Source organism: Alternaria postmessia, assembly GCF_024291825.1.
Source record: "Alternaria postmessia strain BMP 2775 chromosome Unknown scaffold_1, whole genome shotgun sequence".
In the NCBI taxonomy this organism is placed as follows: Eukaryota; Fungi; Ascomycota; class Dothideomycetes; order Pleosporales; family Pleosporaceae; genus Alternaria; species Alternaria postmessia.
In genome coordinates this window covers 737,446-755,130 of record NW_026260074.1, presented here as the reverse complement: position 1 = coordinate 755,130, position 17,685 = coordinate 737,446, and the positions used below count along the sequence as shown (strand labels likewise).

Here is a 17,685-nt window from a genome sequence, read left to right as displayed (position 1 = left end):
CCATAGGGGGTCGAAGAATGGTGGAGGATAACCAGCGCTGTGAGGCATGTGCGGAGATTGTCTAGAGCGTGCGTACGTTGGTTGGCCATTCCGGAACAGGTTTCGGAAACAAGTAAAGCACTAATGTGATTATACCTGAGAACATGGCGAATGCTGCCTCTTATGTCTTGCTGTATTACGAGTGTATGGTTGTTGTTTTAGTGACAGGTGTAAGCAGCGGAATATACACGCGTGTGAAAAGTGGGGCTGTTGCCTTGCCGTATGAGACGGAATAAACCAAACGGAATAATCTTGCGGATTGATGATAGACTCCTCGCATAAAGACGATTACTGGTTGTAAGCCTTCTGCAATCAAGCAAAATAACCATTCATCTCCATTGCGACTACTAACCGCTCCATGGAGTTCTCTTCAACGGTGCCTCTTCCTTTCCCGTAACCTTGCTTGCCTGTTAAGCCCCGGCACACACTCAAAAATACTCTTATCTTTCCCCTAAGCTTCGCGTAAAGAGCTTCGACGCTTTCGCCACCCTGTTGCGTATTTGAATTCTGCATCTTGGCGAAGAGGAGTATGTGGTCAAAAATCTCTTCCACGAGAGCCATGATCTTGCGTTGTCGTCTGCGGAGCAACAGCGCAAACAGTATACTGTCTAGGCATTTGTCATGGGTATCGCGCAGAGAAGCGACGCCTTCCGTGACACGAACCCCTAGTTCCCCCGCGAGGTCTTCCTCGTGTAATCGGGTCTCCACTGTTCGAACAAAATTGTCAAAGTCGTCCCACGGCTCTGTGATACCTGTCTGGAAGACGTAGTTTGTGAGCGTTATAACAAAATGATATGCCTCGGTCCTGAATTGACGAGCGTTGCTGTCTGCATACCTGCGTGGCAAATGTGAGACGACAAAGAGCATGCGCAGAAGTCGCAACAAGAATTTGAAGATGTAGTCGTACTTTTCCAGAGAAGTACTTGTGATCACCAAGTTCAGAGGAGCTGGTGCTACGTATTGCAAACGTAAAAAGTCAAGCGCGTGTAACGCGTCAGGGTCCATGACTTTCTCTTGTTCGGCTTCAGTGAGGTTGCGGATGGCAAAGTTGAGCTGCCCAGGAAGCTCATCGTTGTCCCTGTTATTGAGAAGCGTCGTAGGTGCGACGATCGCTTCAGCGCTTAGCGTTGACTGATAGAGCGTGGAAGAATAGTAACTTTCACTGAGGACGCCTCGTAATGCTAATCGGAGCTCTGAGCTCGCTGGTGGCCACGACGTTCGTGAACCTAGTTGTAATCCCATGTGTACTCCGCTACGCATCCTGCCTTTGTGGCGTTCGGCACTCTCACGGTCAGGGTCGAACAAGGCAGTTGCCAGTAGAGACGAGAATACACCATCGCCAAGAAGGTGATACTGTCGTTGAAGAGATAAGTGAAGCCGCAGCTGATGTGAACGGAAGAACAACCGGATAGTGGCTGCGTTAACGAGTTTTGCTTGCGCTGTGATGAGTGGACGAAATGATAGAGTAGACGCCAGAGACATGGGCGGCGAGAAGGTGTTGGTGGCAACTCCGCCATCTTCGTCTGCATTCTGAAGTGTCCTCTCCATAAGAAGTTGCAGCTCATCTGGTAGCGCTTGAGAGGACCACTTGGGAGCTTCATCCATACGTTGAATAGATTCCTCGAAGTATCGATCCAGGGACTGGGAGTTGTTTGGAGCTTCTGTCGCAGATTCTAGTGCAGATGGTGTCAAGAGAGAAGGTGCCATATCAGTCGAACCTGTACTAAAAGCGAGAAGTGCTTGTCTGAGCCTCTCTTCGTATGCTTTTGCTTTGGATGCCAGTATCTCAATGTCTTGCCATTGAAAGCCCCACTCCATGTCCGGAGGCTGAACTGCCAGCCCATCCAGGCGAGCCAGTGGATGATCTGGATGTTGTGACTTCAAGAAACGAAGACTATGGCCTGTCTCAAATATTGTGTTGCCGTCTTCTGGAGAAATGAATCTTGGCATCATCTCAGATCTGTAAGTGTAGTCAAGTGTGAGAGCATCAACAGACGTGTCTTCAACAGTTACAAAGCTGCCGCGCTGCCAGATAGGTACAGACGCTTGCTCTTTCCTTATGCCCATCCATTCACTGAGAAGCTCCAAGCTTGGTCTAGCTACCTGGCTAAGCACCTGACACGATAGCTGACGAAGCTGTTCGTCTCCTTCTTCCAGCTCAAGTAGACGGTGGTGTAGTATGGATGACAGTTGCTCGTTGGTTTTGGCATGTTTGACCGCGTCTACCATGCGAGCGACGTGTATGAGAACGTTGCGAGGTCTAGCAAACTGGTGCTGAAGCTGCATGAGTGAGCGGATCTTGGTAAACTGCTTTCCTAGGGTGTCTTCTAGACTTGCTAGGATGCTCGAGACTGAAGTGGCAAGAGCAACCTTTGCAGGAATAGACGTGGCTGAGGCAAAGGTCCGTTCTGCGAAAGACCGCAGATAGAGGAACGTGTTGCCGGTATGTGTAAAGTGGGTGATCAAGCTCTGAGCTGCTTGCAGACTCAGTCCCGAGGCTCGTCCATGCAGTATGGCGGGTTGGAATGTCTTCAGCTTTGCGTTGAACTGGAATAGAATGGATGAGCGGCCCAGACCGAGATTCCAGAGTGACTGTAAGAGTACATCCCCCTTGAGTACGCGTCCAGCACTGGTTTTACCCTCGTCGCGTATTAACGTTGCATCAAAAGCCTCAGGCCCCTGCTCGGTCATGTATGGTGTTCGGCTTTGGACATGACTTTTCTTCTCAAAAGACTCCCACGTGTAGAACAAAACATCTTTGTTCGCAGGCCCCAGGTCAAGTGCGATTTTCCAGACGTCTTCCTCGGGCTCTAACGGTGGTGTATCGATGGAAATGCTGGAGTCGTCAAAACTATCGAGCTCTGGCAGAGGTCCGAACTCGAACGTGTCGAGATCGGGCAGTCGAAGTTCGCGTTCGAGGTCATGTTTTGGTGCATACGGATGGTCGAATCTGATTGAGGAGACTGTGGCTGGTCAGCGACGCGTTCACATGTTCATGTTGAAAAGACGCGACGACCCACTGTCTAGCTCTAAGGGAGCAAAGAGTGACGATTCGTGCGAATCGGCATCGTCAAAAAAGGAGGGCTGCTGCCATAAGCGATCGGTACTGAAGACATTGTGAATCGAATCGCGCGCATCCATGGCAGTGGATGTTGAGTAGTGGACAGTGAGGGGTATGACGCGCCATAGTTTTGGCGATTCAGCCCTACGCGCGACCCTTGCAGCTTGCACCTTCCGTCACTGTATCCGCAACTTTCGCGACTTCGCGTTTCTCTACCTCTAAATCCCTTTTTTCTCCCGCACCAACCATCAACATTCTCCCAAAATGCCGCCCCGGAAGAAAGCAAAAGCGAGTGCAGCTTCAACACCGCTGCGCGACACACAGCCCAGAACACCGCAAGACTCTGGCGTTGTGCAGTCGCAAGATGAGCTGCTTAGCGATCCTTGGGCCGATGAGCAGGAGACACAGCTGCTGAAGAGCATGATGAAGTGGAAGCCAACAGGTACAGCCCAACACACGCTATTCACCAATCACCCATTGACGTCACAGGCATGCACAAGCACTTCCGCATGATCTCCATTCACACCGACATGCGCTCGCACGGTTTTGCTAGCGACGACGCACCTCATACGCGCATTCCTGGTGTGTGGAAGAAGCTATCGCAACTATACGACTTGGACGCCCTCGATACACGCGAAAACGAGTTCGCTTTCTCCGAAGACCCTGATCCCCTCGACCCCGAAGACGCGAGCAACATGCCCGAATTCGAATTGCCAGAAGACGAATACGGCGAGTTGATGTGGCAGCAGCGTTTCCATCGCGAGTCCTCTGTCACGGCCTCGTCACCGATACCTACCCAAGAATACAGGGACCTCTATGCGCCAGGCATCGGTCTACTCAAAGACCTGCCCGATAGCGTACGCTCGCAAAAGGCTGAGAGCGTAGCTGAAGCCACGCCCGTACCCAAGAACGTAAAAGGCACAAGGGCAGGCAGGGCGGCAAAGAGTGCTAAGGGAACCAAGGCTGGAGCTAACGCTGCGAAGAACAGTAAGGCTCAGAGCACCGTGTCCGAGTCCGCAGAAGAAGAGGACGAGGACGAGGACGAGGACGAAGAAGAATCTAGTGCCGAGTCTGAAGAAGACAGTGCGCCTACCACTCGCCGAACGAATCGCGCCAAACCAAAACCTGCGCCTAAGAGAACTAGGAAAAGGTAATCAACGGAAACCCCGACTCGACCACAGCCAGCCATGGATGAACTACGACAAGAATGCTCGACCAAGTCTTCCACTACATATGGGGGGAAGAGAAACCTCTCACAGAGCGACCGGAGAATCTTTTGGAGACCTCCGTCCGTACGGTACTCGGTTGCCGGCTTGTCCCGCGTCGCTGATCTAGGTCTCGTTGCCCTTGGAACGTATGGTAGCTAGGGTCCTGGTCGGGACGAGCTCGACAGGAAGAATACAGTAACACAGTATTTTGTGCATTTGCTGCACAAATTCGATTAGACAAAGCACTCTCAGGTTTATCCTGTTCAACCAAAGTGCCTTGATGGTACCTGGTTCGAATGGGAATTATCGGACTTGGACCGCGCCTCACTTGAGACTTTCTTCCAAGGAGGGCTGGAACACCAAAGATGCGGATATCCAGCGCTCGATGAAGACGAATATTCTTGGCAGTGTGTTCAGATGGAGAACGAATGGACTTTCCCCAAGATCACGGAGCCATTTGCGGAATCTCATGTCTGGTTGGAGAGTTTTGGGAGTCTGTTGCTTAGTAACAGAGCGTCGTATTGGGCGATCTCCCGCGAGAGGATAATCGCGATACCAACTGGCGCCTTCCGCGTGATTTGTTTGAGTGCTTCTCTCCATAACATCTGAAGCGTGTCGCTATCACCAATACCTGCCACCCAGGCGGACTGTTCTTGAACTATACCGGTCTTAAAGCACTGGTAAATCTTCAAGATATGGATGGTAGACTCTCGAAGAGCCCAAAAGAAACGAGCTACGGACGCGGTCATCCTGGTTTTGCTATTTTCGAGCAAACGGAAGAAGATGATTTATTGGGGGTATGCCCTAGCAAGCATGCGGAGAAGCTCGTATCTGCTAGTTTGCACACTCAACACGGCAAAATTAGTGTCTTCAGGAGCATGAGCTGTTCACTTTTCTTCACAAGTGGCTAGCTGGTACAAATTCAAAGAGACGGGCGCATCTGTCCATCTACTAGATAGACATAGTTCCTTGAGATCTTGAGAACTATGTAGCCAGTATAATTGTGTATTGTTCAATGATGTTCGATGTCCCCAATCATGATGGTCCAAATCCATATTCATTACAAGAGTGAAAGAATCCCTGGCCGCGGCGACAAAACCGTTGGAGCATATCCAGTAGCAGCTACTTTCGCAGCTGCAGTCCCTGCCCTTCTTCCAAAAACTGCTCCAGAGGTCAATCCACTGCCTCCAGGGTAGTTGCCATAGAACAACCCGCCAAGCATCTCACCAACACAAAACAACCCTGCAACCTCCCTATCAGAGTTTGAAACGACGGCAGTGGTCTTCGGGTTCACAGCCAGTCCACCAAAGGTAAAGGTGACACCACAGCATACTTTGACTGCCATGAATGGGCCTTGATCGAGTGGTAATGCCCAGTTCGACTTCGCTAGTACCAGCTTCTTTTCGGATGACTGCGTAGTGAGACCGTCCTTTATCGCTGGATCCCATTTCCTGTCAGGATTTTCGATCTGCGATGCATACACAGCTTCGTTGTATTGCTTCACTGTCTCAACGAACTGATCTGGAGCGTTCAACCCCGAGTCTTTAGCTAGATTCTTTGCCAGTTCTTCGAGTGTGGCACCCCAAACCTTTTGCACTCGTTCATCCCTGTACTCTTCATCGCGTAACCACGGGATCGTGCGCTGATCCCAGACTTGGTATGCCACACTGGCTGGCTGCTCATGTATAGCGCGTCCAAATTTGGCATACGTGTAATTACGCATGTCGACACCTTCATCGACAAAGCGCACTCCGTTCGTGTTGACCATTAGACCGAGAGGGTAGCCGGATTTTGTGAACTCGTTCGACACTTCACGGTCGCCACTGTTGGCGGGAGCATTGGCGTCCCAACAAGTAGAATGGCATCCAGACCAATTACCCGCTTGCCTGGCATTGACGTCCCGGATAGCAAATTCAAGAGCCTCGCCAGTGTTGAACGGGGTACCACGAACGCGTGCAAGATCCCAATTTGGCCCGAGATATTGTGAACGCATACGTGGGTTTGCTTCGAAGCCTCCTGCAGCGAGAACAACAGCCTTCGCACTGACAAGTGTGTCTCCGCCCAGATGTTCTACTATCACACCCGTAACAGCACCAGTTGATGAAGTGACGATGCTTTTGGCAGGCGTAGAATAATAGACTTCAACCCCGTATCTTCGAGCTGAAGCCTGATGGTCCGCAATTAGACCCTTTCCTCCATCCTGAGTCATAAGTGCCATGCCACCCCAAAACTTGTACCTCCCATCGACCTTGTAAGCCTGACGATTGAACGATAGTTGGTATCTGATCCCATTCTTCGCAAGCCACTTTACAGCTTCGTTAGACTCTTCGATCAGCACCTTACTCAACTCTGGATCTGAACGCCCTAAACACACACGCTCCATATCTTTCTGAAAGTCTTCTTTTGTATAAGGCTCCATATCGATGAGTTTTTCTGTTTCTGCATCTACGTTGTTGACGATGGGCAGGAGGTCGCTTGTACCGTCGTGCACAGTCCGGAACGCGCCCGCCGTGAAGTAGCTGTTGCCTCCTGCCCATTCTTCAGGAGCCTTTTCGATGAGGACAACTCGACGGGCTCCTGACTCTGCAGCGGCAGTGGCGGCAGAGAAACCTGCATTGCCACCACCAATCACCAAGACGTCGATGTTCGGGGATGATGTGAGTTTGGCCATTATCGTCGTTGTTCAGGTGTGAAGCGGTGTAGGGCGATGTGACTGTTCCCCCAAGTCTAGCTGGGTTTATATCTTTGCGCAGGTTGGGACTAAGCGGAATGGAATGTGGTGAGGACCGATGTGCAGCCGATATGCGCGGTCCCCATCTTGCTATTCATCAACGGTTGTAGGGCGGGAATAAGAGCGGGTTGATCACTATCACTTTCGCTACCTAAGTACGCACGAGAACCTAATACTTCCTGAACTCTACATATACCAGTCGTTATAGACACAATCGTACTTTTCTATGTTGAGATAGCACCAAAACAAAAGACGGTGTACCTCGAAGCAAGTATTTAGGACTTCCAGTGTAGTGTACCTAAGACTTAGAATACTGCTTATATTTCGCGACAAGCTCTCTAATCTCTGGGACCTTTCGATTGGAACACAGAAGCATGGAATAAACAATTGAAGTTTGAAACCCAGGTATGTTGAATGACGCGTTTTTGGTAAAGGTGCAACCCAGCAATCTTGATGCTGTGCTTCTAAGGTTGACCACGTCAGACCCACAAAAACATCCGCTTCTATCCGCCAGCAGCCCCGATTGGTCAATCGCTCGTCCCCGACGCTACACTACGCCCTACAAGCCCAGTATGGATGTATGCGCCGAGCCATTCCAGAGAAACAGTCACCGTTCAACATTGAGTCACGTCTCAAATGTGTATATAGTCGTGGGTGTCTCACGCAGCTTTTCATGTTCCAGATAACATCGTCTACACAGTCTGAGTCATGACGTCAAGCTCAAAGAATGGCGCATCTGCCGCCCTGGAAATCAAGACAAAAGATGGTGTCAAGTTTGGAAAGGAGTTGAGGGAGAAGGAGTTCTTGTTTGGGAACGGATTCTTGAATTTAAACCATGGTACGTTAACATGTCTTATCTCATCCCATAGTAAGAGGTATCCATTCGCCGAACCAGTGTTCATGGGTGCTCCCTTATCATGATGTCGATACCTTTACTCCAAAACAATCTCCCTCCAAGTCTGGTGTACACGAGGACTGACGACTATCAGGCTCTTTCGGAACATTCCCTTGCATAGTTCGCGATGCCATGCGCACTTTCCAAGACGAATGTGAAGCTCAACCAGATCCTTTCATCATATACAAATATCCCCAATACCTTGATCTGGCTCGAGAAGGCATGGCTAAGGTAAGCCGATTCTCTCTGCTTTGGAAACGTATTACTTTGTCTCAGGCGGTCGCCTAAGACACCTCTAGTCCAGACGTATCACTGAATCGACCGATCTTACTAAAATATTGTAGCTGCTTAACACGCCTTCTTCAACGCTGGTGTTTGTTCCTAATGCCACGACCGGTATTAATACAGTTCTTCGCAACATTGAATTTCAACCCGGCGATCATATTCTTATCTTCAGCACCATTTATGGAGCTTGCGAGAAGACTGTGTCACTCATCACGGAGACTACTCCTGCAGAAAGTGTCAAAATCGGGTACACATTCCCCGTTGAAGACGACTGGCTACTTGAGGAATTCGAAAAGAAGGTCAAAGAAGTAGAGAACAAGGGCGGAAAGGTAAAAATCGCAGTCTTCGATACAGTAGTCAGTATGCCTGGGGTCAGGATGCCATTCGAGCGCTTGACGCAGAAGTGTAAAGAGCTCGGAGTCATGAGTTGCATCGACGGGGCTCACGGAGTTGGGCATGTCGAGATCGATCTAGGAACATTAGACCCAGACTTCTTCGTGAGCAATTGCCATAAGTCCGTCTCGCCTCTCTTCTTCATCTTTGCAAACCCACTGACCGTACGTAGGTGGCTACACGTTCCCCGCGGCTGTGCAATCTTCCACGTCGCAGACCGGAACCAAGGTATTATACGCAGTACCCTTCCGACTTCTCACGGCTTCATACCGAAGGGCGAAAAGCCTGTCTCTCCCTTCCCAAAGCGGACTTTCGCCCAGTCTCACGCCCAGCCGGGCATCGAACAAAACTCCTCTGAACAATCAGCTTTCACCAAGTCAGCGTTCGTTGATATGGAGAAGCCCGCCTTTGTTGCCAACTTCGAGTTTGTGGGCACCATTGACAACAGCCCGTACTTGTGTGTACCCACAGCCCTAAAGTGGCGAGAGAGTATCGGAGGTGAGGATGTTATCAGGAACTACTGTCAAACCCTCGTTCGCCAAGCTGCCCAACATGTTGCGCAGGTCCTCGGCACCGAGGTCATGGAAAATAGCACTGGTACACTCGGACGGTGCTGCTTGTCCAACGTGCGCCTACCGATTTCGCTCCCTAAAGTTCAAGATGTCGCGACCAAGCATGGAATTGATAAAGAAGATGTTGGCATCATGGTGAGGGACTGGATGAAAAAGCTAAGTTGCGAAGAGTACAGCACTTTCATCATGATCTACTGGTACGGTGGTGTTTGGTGGACGAGGTTGAGCGGCCAAGTGTATCTGGAGATGAAGGACTTTGAGTGGGCTGCCGAAACGCTCAAGGACATGTGTGCGAGGGCTGAAAAGGGAGAGTGGGCTGTTCCAAAGACCAAACTTTAGGCCGTAAGATGGTGTTCCGTGAAGAAAAATAGATGTAGTTTTGAGGGAAGATCATATTGCTACGGCGAACAATTTACCAGCATCCGATAAGTATTCGGCAGATAAAACGCCATCAATCATCCCAATTCACTTCCTGGTATCATGATTCTCTGAATTGCACGACTTTCTAGGTCTCACAGATAAAAATGGCGCGCACCGAGAGAGCCGAAATATCATGTTCGAGTCCGTTACTTACAAGGCGTAACGCGACTTCTCACGGCATTTGTCGAATACACCGCCGCAGTCCTTGCACTGATTATACCAAGTCAGTCAAATTCAATCTAACAACTCGTAGTGCTATTCGAAGACTTACCTCATGGCCTTGGGAGCGGTACACATGGCAAACATGCTCAACACAGGTCTGCTTGCAACCAGTCTGTCCTTCAGTATGACCGTTCTGCACGCTCGTCAGTATGCATCACACCCCATATTCAAGCTCTTTGTCCTCTTACTTTGATACAGAAGTCGAAACGTTCGAAGCAGAAGTCGCAGTTCGCATCACGAGCTACGAGTTTTTCGCCTTCATTCGTAGTGGACACAGTAGATGCTGTGATGGCGGCGGCAAGTGCAAAGAATACGGTGATGGCCTTCATGATATCCAAGTTTTTGATATTGTTGAGAGCGCTTCGGAGGTGTGCAAAAACGAGTGTTTGTCGAGAGTATATTTCTGATGGAGTAGCGATGTGAGAGGGCGCTGGCGATCAAGATGCTTGATCCAGTAAGTAGAGTGTAAGAGAAAAGAAATATTGTTGCGCACGAAGAGTGTTAGAGAAGTGTCAAAGGCGGTTGCGGCGATTGACGAGTGGGTTTGGGAGATTGAAGAGTCGAAGAGGCACTCATTCGCCTGGTGAAGGCGCTTTACCTGGGTACACCGGATCTGAGTGTGTGCGCGTGTTCACTACGCAAACGCTACTGTTGGCTGCCTTGAAGAGAGACTTGCATCGATTTCCCGTCTTAATTGGATGTGGCTCTGATCCTCATACCCAATGTATGGAATGCGTATGGTTGTAACGGACGCAAATAGCAAAGTGTAAAGACTGGGGTCGGATGTCTGTGGACAAAATGATTCGATGGCAACAAATATCAGAGTACAGCCACTTCACTACAGCAAGTCAGCCCTTTTCGAGTTCCATATAATTCATACAAGAGAAAATTCTCGCGGCCACCAAGCGTCGTATCCCAAGACACTTACAGCGTTGTTAAAAGCCACTGCTGTCTCGAGCCAGTCAGCTGTCTAAGCATGATGGGACCTGCCAAAATCGAAAGAGTTCTCAATTAGGCTGGGTTGCAAGACTGGGAGTAAGGAGAAGAAAGTCTTCAATCCGGTGTGAGCTAGTGGCAAGCTCTGCTGATTCAGACGGAAGCGCGTGCGTATTCTGTATCACCCGACTAACGGTTGCAACCGTGAGATCGATGGTGATTGGAAGAAAGAGAATTGGAGAATACGGGCAGAGCGAGAGACAAAAAGCTCCTTCGATAATACTGAGTTTTCCATTGTTTTACTTGCTAGATATGCTTTTCTATCGCACCGCCGAGAACAGATATGACTTCATCACCGGGATGTTGCAGGAAAGATTGTGGAAGGAGCTGGCTCCATCACCACCAGAATTATGTACAAGATGTAAAAGGGAAGGGGTATAGCAGCGAACGTAATCTTCGTAGTAGTTCAAACCTTTGATGCTAGCTCTTGGTAATAGTAGGACGAATGAAAGCACCAAAAATAGGTATTAGATGGTGCGAACACCACGTGCCTGTTCAGCTCGCACACGCCTCCTGTACTGGTCACGGTACTGAATGCGACCGTATGTTCCAAACCCGACGGCTAGGAAGAAGAAGAGGGCCCATACTGATGTGACGACAAGACCGATCGGGAAGAAAGCCAATGCGGTTCCAGGGATGACAAACGGTGCAGCCGAAGAAACGGCAGCGGATGCGGATGCTGCTGCTTGGGGGTCTGCATTGGTGGGAGCGGTGCCTGCCTTAGAGAAGATGCCATTAACGAAGGATGCCTCCTGGGAAGAGAGGGTAGTTTCGACGTCTTGACCAGTAGCGGGGTTTCGCGCAGCGAGGTCGATTTGTGGGATGAGAAGGGGCTGTAGGGATTCTCTGCAAATATGTTAGTTCCGAAGCATGTTGAGAGAAGACGACTACTTACTGGGTCATGGCTGAGCCCATCAAGTTCTCATTGATCCGCCCAACATACATGAGGACCTTCAACTCCGTCATAGTGTTGATGTCCTGCCTCTCGACTAGCATACCATCACTGACCGGCCAGCTGAGGTCGCGCTTCGTGAAGTTGCCTTGCATGTTCTGCACAGTCGCGCCAAGGTACGAGAGTGTCATACTGACATCGGCTGCGGTTACGCCAACCCACGGGTTGATGGGAGCTGATACATTATACATTCGGAGCTCCGCCTGAAAGACACCCGTCTTGTTGTCGAGGAAGGGTAGGTTGTAGCATACAGCAATTCCGCTCGGGTTCGATGCTTGGCCGTTGAGGTTGCTCAGCGTACTCATACATGCTTGCTTTGTCTGTTCCTCCCACTTCGCCTGATCCACACCCGACGCATCGCCAGTCGCGGGTGTGAGCGATGCTAGTGGCGCTGTGTCTGCCGCGTTGGCGTCTTGTCTTTGTGTAAGGGTTGCCATGAGTTCTGCATCCCGTCGAAGTACCTCCTCCACGTCCTGGCCTGGTTGAAGAAGGGCGTTCACTTGAGGGCCCTTGAAAGCAGTTGCGTGTCCAGCAGCAAGCAGAGCGCCTACAAGAGCGTTCTTGAAAAACATGGTCGAAGTAGTATTAGTCGACACCGTGATATTAAAGTCGATAGTGCGAAGGTGGCCGTGCTGCCCAGCAGCTTACTAGAAAAAGAGTGGCGAACGAAGAAAGAACGACGATGGAAAAGTCAATCACTGCTCAAAAGAAACGGGCATTAGAAGTGTCATTAGCAGAAGCGAATTAGAAAAGTCGGACACGAGAGCATGAAGAAACGCGGTGTGCGAATCACGGCTATGGGTGGATCGGACGAGGCAAGCTCGCAAATGGCGTGACTCAGGTCGGGCACCAGACTCGAAAAGCAGCACCAAGACTGGCTTGAAGCTCCATAACAGAGTTGAGACGGGTTCTGCTTGAGGCTGTGACGGGTGGCACCAGACATTTCTATGCGTTGATCCTGGGGCGACTAAGGACAAGCTTAATTTAGCATAGTTGAGCCGCATTCAGTGGGAGCCAACCAAGCTCTGGCCTGGAGATCGAACCGTTCGGGAGTGGAGACGCACTGGGCATGACGATGCTCGGCCCCTTGAGACAATTGGTGTTGAGGTCTGGAGTCAAGCAACCATGCTAAAACTAGGGGCGCTTCACATGTGCGCTAGTCTCGCACGTGACACTAATCTCCGAGCCAATGAGCGTTGCTCGTGCCGTCTTTCCCGGCTTTTTGGTTTCACCCTCAAGCCGCCTAGAAGTCGATGTCCTTAGTTTTCCATTGCACCAGCCTCTACTGCGATATGTGCGTATATGGGGTTTCTCTCCGGTGTGGCTTCCGGCGCTTGCCTCCTCAGAAACAAGCCATGTTGACACAAGTAGCGGCCGCTGTCACCCCCTAATGGGCATGTCCGCCCATCAGAGTTATCGTGATATGCTCACTGGAGGGATACCTACAGCAATTCATCGCAATACACATTCGTAGCTCGCCTCGGCCAGCCAAAAGCTAAGAGCTAATCGTTCTAACTTGTCTCGCTGTGACTGTCCCGCCTTCTGGGAGCACATGCTTCTGCCCACCGATACAGGACTTTGACCTTTGCATCTGGCTTGTATGTGCGATGTAAATGTGGTGCGCAAAATCTCCGTAGCTGTAAGGAGGGATAAGTACATGGCCTGCTATTAGCAGTCGACAGCGCTATGAATCTAATTTAGTAGAGGACATATGTTAGAAGTTACTGGTAGTTAAGGTGTAGGCGTTTAGATATGCGCATCATAGTTATGTTCTTAGGGATAATGCGACTAGGAAGTTAGTAGAATTAAATTGGAAGAGGTATAGTGGTATTGCGGGTGGTGGGGAGGAGGAGGTATGAAACCGTAGTTCCAAAGGAGCAAGACACTCGCGCTGATGCAGGCGTGTCGCCTGGTCACACAACATCTGAACAACTGTACAACATCGACCGCATTTTCAATACCGCCTGATGGACCCAGCCGCTTACGGCTGTGGAGGCACGTCACTCCCGAAGCCACACGGAGATAAATTATTCCCTGTCCCGATGCCGAGAAGAGACGGTGAGCTGCCGAACCTCGTGTCCTTCTGGCCCTCCCGGCAGAGACCTCAGCGAGAAGCTCCTCGGTATCGCCTTCTGCGCCAATAGTTGTTCTTCGTGTATCAGAGCACGGAGGTTCTGTGTCCTGCTCTCGTCACTTCTCGTGTGCTCTTGGTCCTGCAGCAACCTAGCGGCTTTGTCGCGCAGCGCTGCGCATAGTCAGGCACACTGCAGACCACACTTACTGGGTACGGGACGGATCGCGCGCTTCATATCAGACTGCTCGATGATCTGGCACCATACGGGAAAGTATGGGCTGCGAACATATGCATACGCTACGCCTTTGACGATGAAGGCGACTCTGAGGTGGCCACGTTCGCCTGCATACAACTAATCCACATAGGTGCGCTCGTGCCCAGCGTGCATTCGCCCAACACATACACCCACTGTCTAAGGCCATATATTGTCATCCTCCACTAATGTTTGGCGAAATGCGGGCGAGTAATTGCCAGCACATCAAAAGCCTCTAGGCCTTTACTGGGAGCAGCCTTATTTGGGCTCGCTGGAGTGTAAGCGGTTGACTCTGCCCGAAGAGTGCCGCTGTACTTCTTCTGCAGACCAGGGCACCTGGACCCAAGTCGTCCTTCAAGGCTTTCACGTTCCTCGCTCTGTTACGCTGATACTTCTTGTTTCTTTTTCTGCATATTGTCACGAGCCCATACGAGGCAAACCTCCAGTCGCTGCAAACATCTTTCTCTGATCTACGGCTCTCTTCGTTGGTCACGCTTTTCGCCTGACTTGGGCTCCATCCGCTCTACGCCATGCAACACGCATCGAATTCCCCGTGGCGGACGCCTGCGATGCAATACCCCAAACCCCAATACAGTCTACAGCATACCATATCCATGGTCAATCTCCGCGATGATGATCAGTCGTGGTACAAAGGCCGTGAGACTGAATCCCCTACTACCTCGTCGGTCTCGTCTGCCACCAGTCGAAGCACAACACCAACAACCACAAACAACAACCCATGGTCAAACGTGATGGTTAGCCCAGCTTCCACATATTCCAACAAGTCGACCGACTCCTCGTCCCCAAAAGGTAGCCCAAAACATACCCCGCCTTATACCAGCCGATCGACAACACCTATTGCTCCCCAGCCAATAAGGGTGATCAATCCGGTAGCAGGATTCGCGCCCATGTCTCCACCTCCTCAAACTCCTGGGGAGTCGTTCAGAAATGGTGACTACCCAGGCTCACCAATGAATCCATATCGACAACCTGTCGCTCCATTAGTACCATTGGTGAATGGATACATCAACACCTCTATTCTATCATCTCAGGGTCAGTCTCTTTCTGGATGGTTCTACGAGCTCGTACGAAAGCAGGGATGGGATGCTGGTCTCGTAAAGAAGATATGGCAGTGGACATTGTCTAACCCTAGGCTCGCAATTTTGTTGTTTGTCTGCGACGATGTTGCGTCATGGCGTCAAGCCTCTTTCTTTGATCTTCGAGATGAGAGCTTGCCGTTCCCGGAGGATCGTCTCCAAGGCATTGTGGGAAATGCACGCAAAGTCGTTGGGGAGCAGTGGCGCGCCACATCCAAGGAACTACCACTGACGGGCGCACATGTCGACTTCACTGCACGAGAAACAGTACCCCTACAGCATATCAGTCTTATTCGATCATCGCGCAATTCTGAAAAGAGCGTTGACTGGGTTCGGATGCAAGGTAACAGCGATGATCGCGTGCTAGTGCGAAAGCGCTTTGTTACTGCTCGTGCCTCTCAAAAGACTGCGCTCTTGGACCAGATAAACAAGTTCAAGCAACATGAGCATAAGAACATTGCAAAACTGCTTTGCTCATACTCTCAGCCAAGCCATGTTGGAATCGTGACGGAGAAAGCGCAATACACTCTGGACGACTACCTTGCGCTACCTGGGAGCGACCCGAACCGCTCCAAGTTGTTAGTGGACTGGATGTATGATCTGTCCTCTGCCCTTGAATATCTTCATTCGCAATCTATTTGCCACCGGAGCATTCGACCTCGCAAGATCCTAATAGACGGTGCTCGCATTATTCTCGCTCCTTTCGACATTGGACAGAGTATCGACACATTCAGTCCGACTATGGCGAACTCTCAACGCCTAGACCAGCTTCACATGTACTTCCAGGATCAGTCTTACGTCTATGCAGCGCCCGAAGCGATTGTCTCACGTGGTAAAAGAATGGCGGACGTGTTCTCGCTCGGCTGCGTGTTTCTATCGATGATGACGGTAGCACAAGGCCAGTCACTATCTGTGTTTGCGCAATATCGGGCAGCATCCACCCAGGATGCCTCATACCATGCACACCTCGACCGAGTCGCAAGCTGGCGAAACAGACTGCATGCAGCGACCACTTCGAACCTTAGAAACGGACTGGTCGGATCTGGCCGGAAGCTAAGACAGTTGAAGGCGGAATCCGAGTGGCTGACCATTATTGAGAAGATGCTCTTACCCGGACCAAAGGATAGAATAAAGATGAGATTTGTTCTGGCGAGTCTGGGTAGCGGTAAAGCTACTGGAGGAAGACGACGTAGCTTAGATGGTGGTGGTTACAGTGGGCAAGCAGCAGCATCTCTCGGCGTAAATGGTGCATCAACTGCGACGTTGGTCGATATTTCGGAGCACCACGCGCCGCGCAAACCAGAACTAAGCGTCTTCGATGGGTACTTCCAAACCCAGACCCGCAGGTTAGAACCGGCAGGTGGCTGGTAAAGAAGATGTCGAACCTCGAACAGTATGTCAAACAAGAGCTTACGCCAAGGTGATACTTGGCGAAACATGTTAGACATCGACTTCCCAAGTTCTCGGTCAATCGGCACGTCGAAGCCGGATGGTTGGTATATGAAACTTGACAGCTCGGAGAGAGACGGAAACGAATCTCAACGAGGACGAGTCGGAAACGTATCCCATAACGATGGGCCAGGTACCCTCTTTTACCTTCTTCTTATCTTGTCCGTTCTGAATTTGGGTCGGACCTTTGATACCCCTTCTTGCGACCCCGTTCTTGGAAGACTTTCTTGTTCGTTGCTTCTTTCTTTCTGTTTTCACCTCGCTTGGTAACATGCTTGTCAGTGGATGTACCCAGCGTGCATTTTAGAAGAATGATTTTGAGCTGCGACCACATCAAGAGGAGGATGTTCCAAAGACTATAATGATGAGTTACATGTATAGCACCGTGCTAGTCCCTGATTCCATTGCACGCGTTTATATCCCAGATATCTTCAATGGAATAGTCTCATTAGCAATGACTTTGAAAGCGCGCCCAGTTACAGGGAACAACAACAGTGTCGCCAGCATAGTCTTGTTCTGAGAATGTTATGCTAGTGTACAAATATTGTTCCATGTTCAATTATCACCCAAACGCTATGATGCATCCTGAAGATTATAGCCATATTTTACAGGTATCTACCGAGAAAGCTCCAGATCGCGAACATCTTTCGAGGAAGAGTATCACCAGCGATGCAGACGGGAGCTTGTTTCTCATATGGAGATGTTGGTATTATACTGCTCCCTTCACCGTCCCTCCTGCTTTCTTATCCTCTCATCGTGCCCCCTGCTCTCGTCTTTTCGTTCTTCCTCAAGTAATCGACGGAAAGGACTCAAATACGCAGCATTTGCGGTAGCATTTTTATCTCCTTCATCAGTCTCTTCATCCTTCTCCTCCTCTTCAGCAAGTTTCTTCTCCCACTGCTCTGTGTCTCTCTCTCTCTCTCTCTCTGACGATAGTGCCAAATTGTAAGGCCGTTCATACATGGGCCCCGCAAAAGAAAGAATCTGACTACTTTCCCAAGATTGAATCCAAGCTACAGTGTCACGCACATGGGTCAG

General features: G+C 50.3%; 7 protein-coding genes across 7 annotated transcripts; 3 read left to right on the top strand and 4 right to left on the bottom strand.

Moving 5' to 3' along the window:
- Positions 1-351: 351 nt before the first annotated feature.
- Positions 352-3,180, bottom strand: J4E82_000268 (uncharacterized protein; the record flags this gene model as incomplete). The annotated part of the gene is made up of 2 exons (XM_051726590.1): positions 352-3,002; positions 3,060-3,180. The coding sequence occupies 2 exons, from the start codon at positions 3,178-3,180 to the stop codon at positions 352-354; spliced, it is 2,772 nt and encodes a 923-aa protein (XP_051593772.1).
- A 184-nt stretch (positions 3,181-3,364) lies between these two features.
- Positions 3,365-4,254, top strand: J4E82_000267 (uncharacterized protein; the record flags this gene model as incomplete). The annotated part of the gene is made up of 2 exons (XM_051726589.1): positions 3,365-3,542; positions 3,590-4,254. 2 exons carry the CDS (start codon positions 3,365-3,367, stop codon positions 4,252-4,254), a joined length of 843 nt encoding a protein of 280 aa, XP_051593771.1.
- A 1,114-nt stretch (positions 4,255-5,368) lies between these two features.
- On the bottom strand, positions 5,369-6,979 carry J4E82_000266 (uncharacterized protein; the record flags this gene model as incomplete). Its single annotated transcript, XM_051726588.1, has 1 exon — positions 5,369-6,979. The coding sequence occupies one exon, from the start codon at positions 6,977-6,979 to the stop codon at positions 5,369-5,371; it is 1,611 nt and encodes a 536-aa protein (XP_051593770.1).
- A 768-nt stretch (positions 6,980-7,747) lies between these two features.
- Positions 7,748-9,523, top strand: J4E82_000265 (uncharacterized protein; the record flags this gene model as incomplete). The annotated part of the gene is made up of 4 exons (XM_051726587.1): positions 7,748-7,877; positions 8,029-8,165; positions 8,279-8,733; positions 8,785-9,523. The coding sequence occupies 4 exons, from the start codon at positions 7,748-7,750 to the stop codon at positions 9,521-9,523; spliced, it is 1,461 nt and encodes a 486-aa protein (XP_051593769.1).
- Positions 9,524-9,754: 231 nt separating this feature from the next.
- J4E82_000264 (uncharacterized protein) lies at positions 9,755-10,155 on the bottom strand (the record flags this gene model as incomplete). The annotated part of the gene is made up of 3 exons (XM_051726586.1): positions 9,755-9,814; positions 9,876-9,959; positions 10,015-10,155. 3 exons carry the CDS (start codon positions 10,153-10,155, stop codon positions 9,755-9,757), a joined length of 285 nt encoding a protein of 94 aa, XP_051593768.1.
- Positions 10,156-11,289: 1,134 nt separating this feature from the next.
- On the bottom strand, positions 11,290-12,346 carry J4E82_000263 (uncharacterized protein; the record flags this gene model as incomplete). The annotated part of the gene is made up of 2 exons (XM_051726585.1): positions 11,290-11,668; positions 11,718-12,346. 2 exons carry the CDS (start codon positions 12,344-12,346, stop codon positions 11,290-11,292), a joined length of 1,008 nt encoding a protein of 335 aa, XP_051593767.1.
- A 2,285-nt stretch (positions 12,347-14,631) lies between these two features.
- Positions 14,632-16,569, top strand: J4E82_000262 (uncharacterized protein; the record flags this gene model as incomplete). Its single annotated transcript, XM_051726584.1, has 1 exon — positions 14,632-16,569. The coding sequence occupies one exon, from the start codon at positions 14,632-14,634 to the stop codon at positions 16,567-16,569; it is 1,938 nt and encodes a 645-aa protein (XP_051593766.1).
- Positions 16,570-17,685: the final 1,116 nt, after the last annotated feature.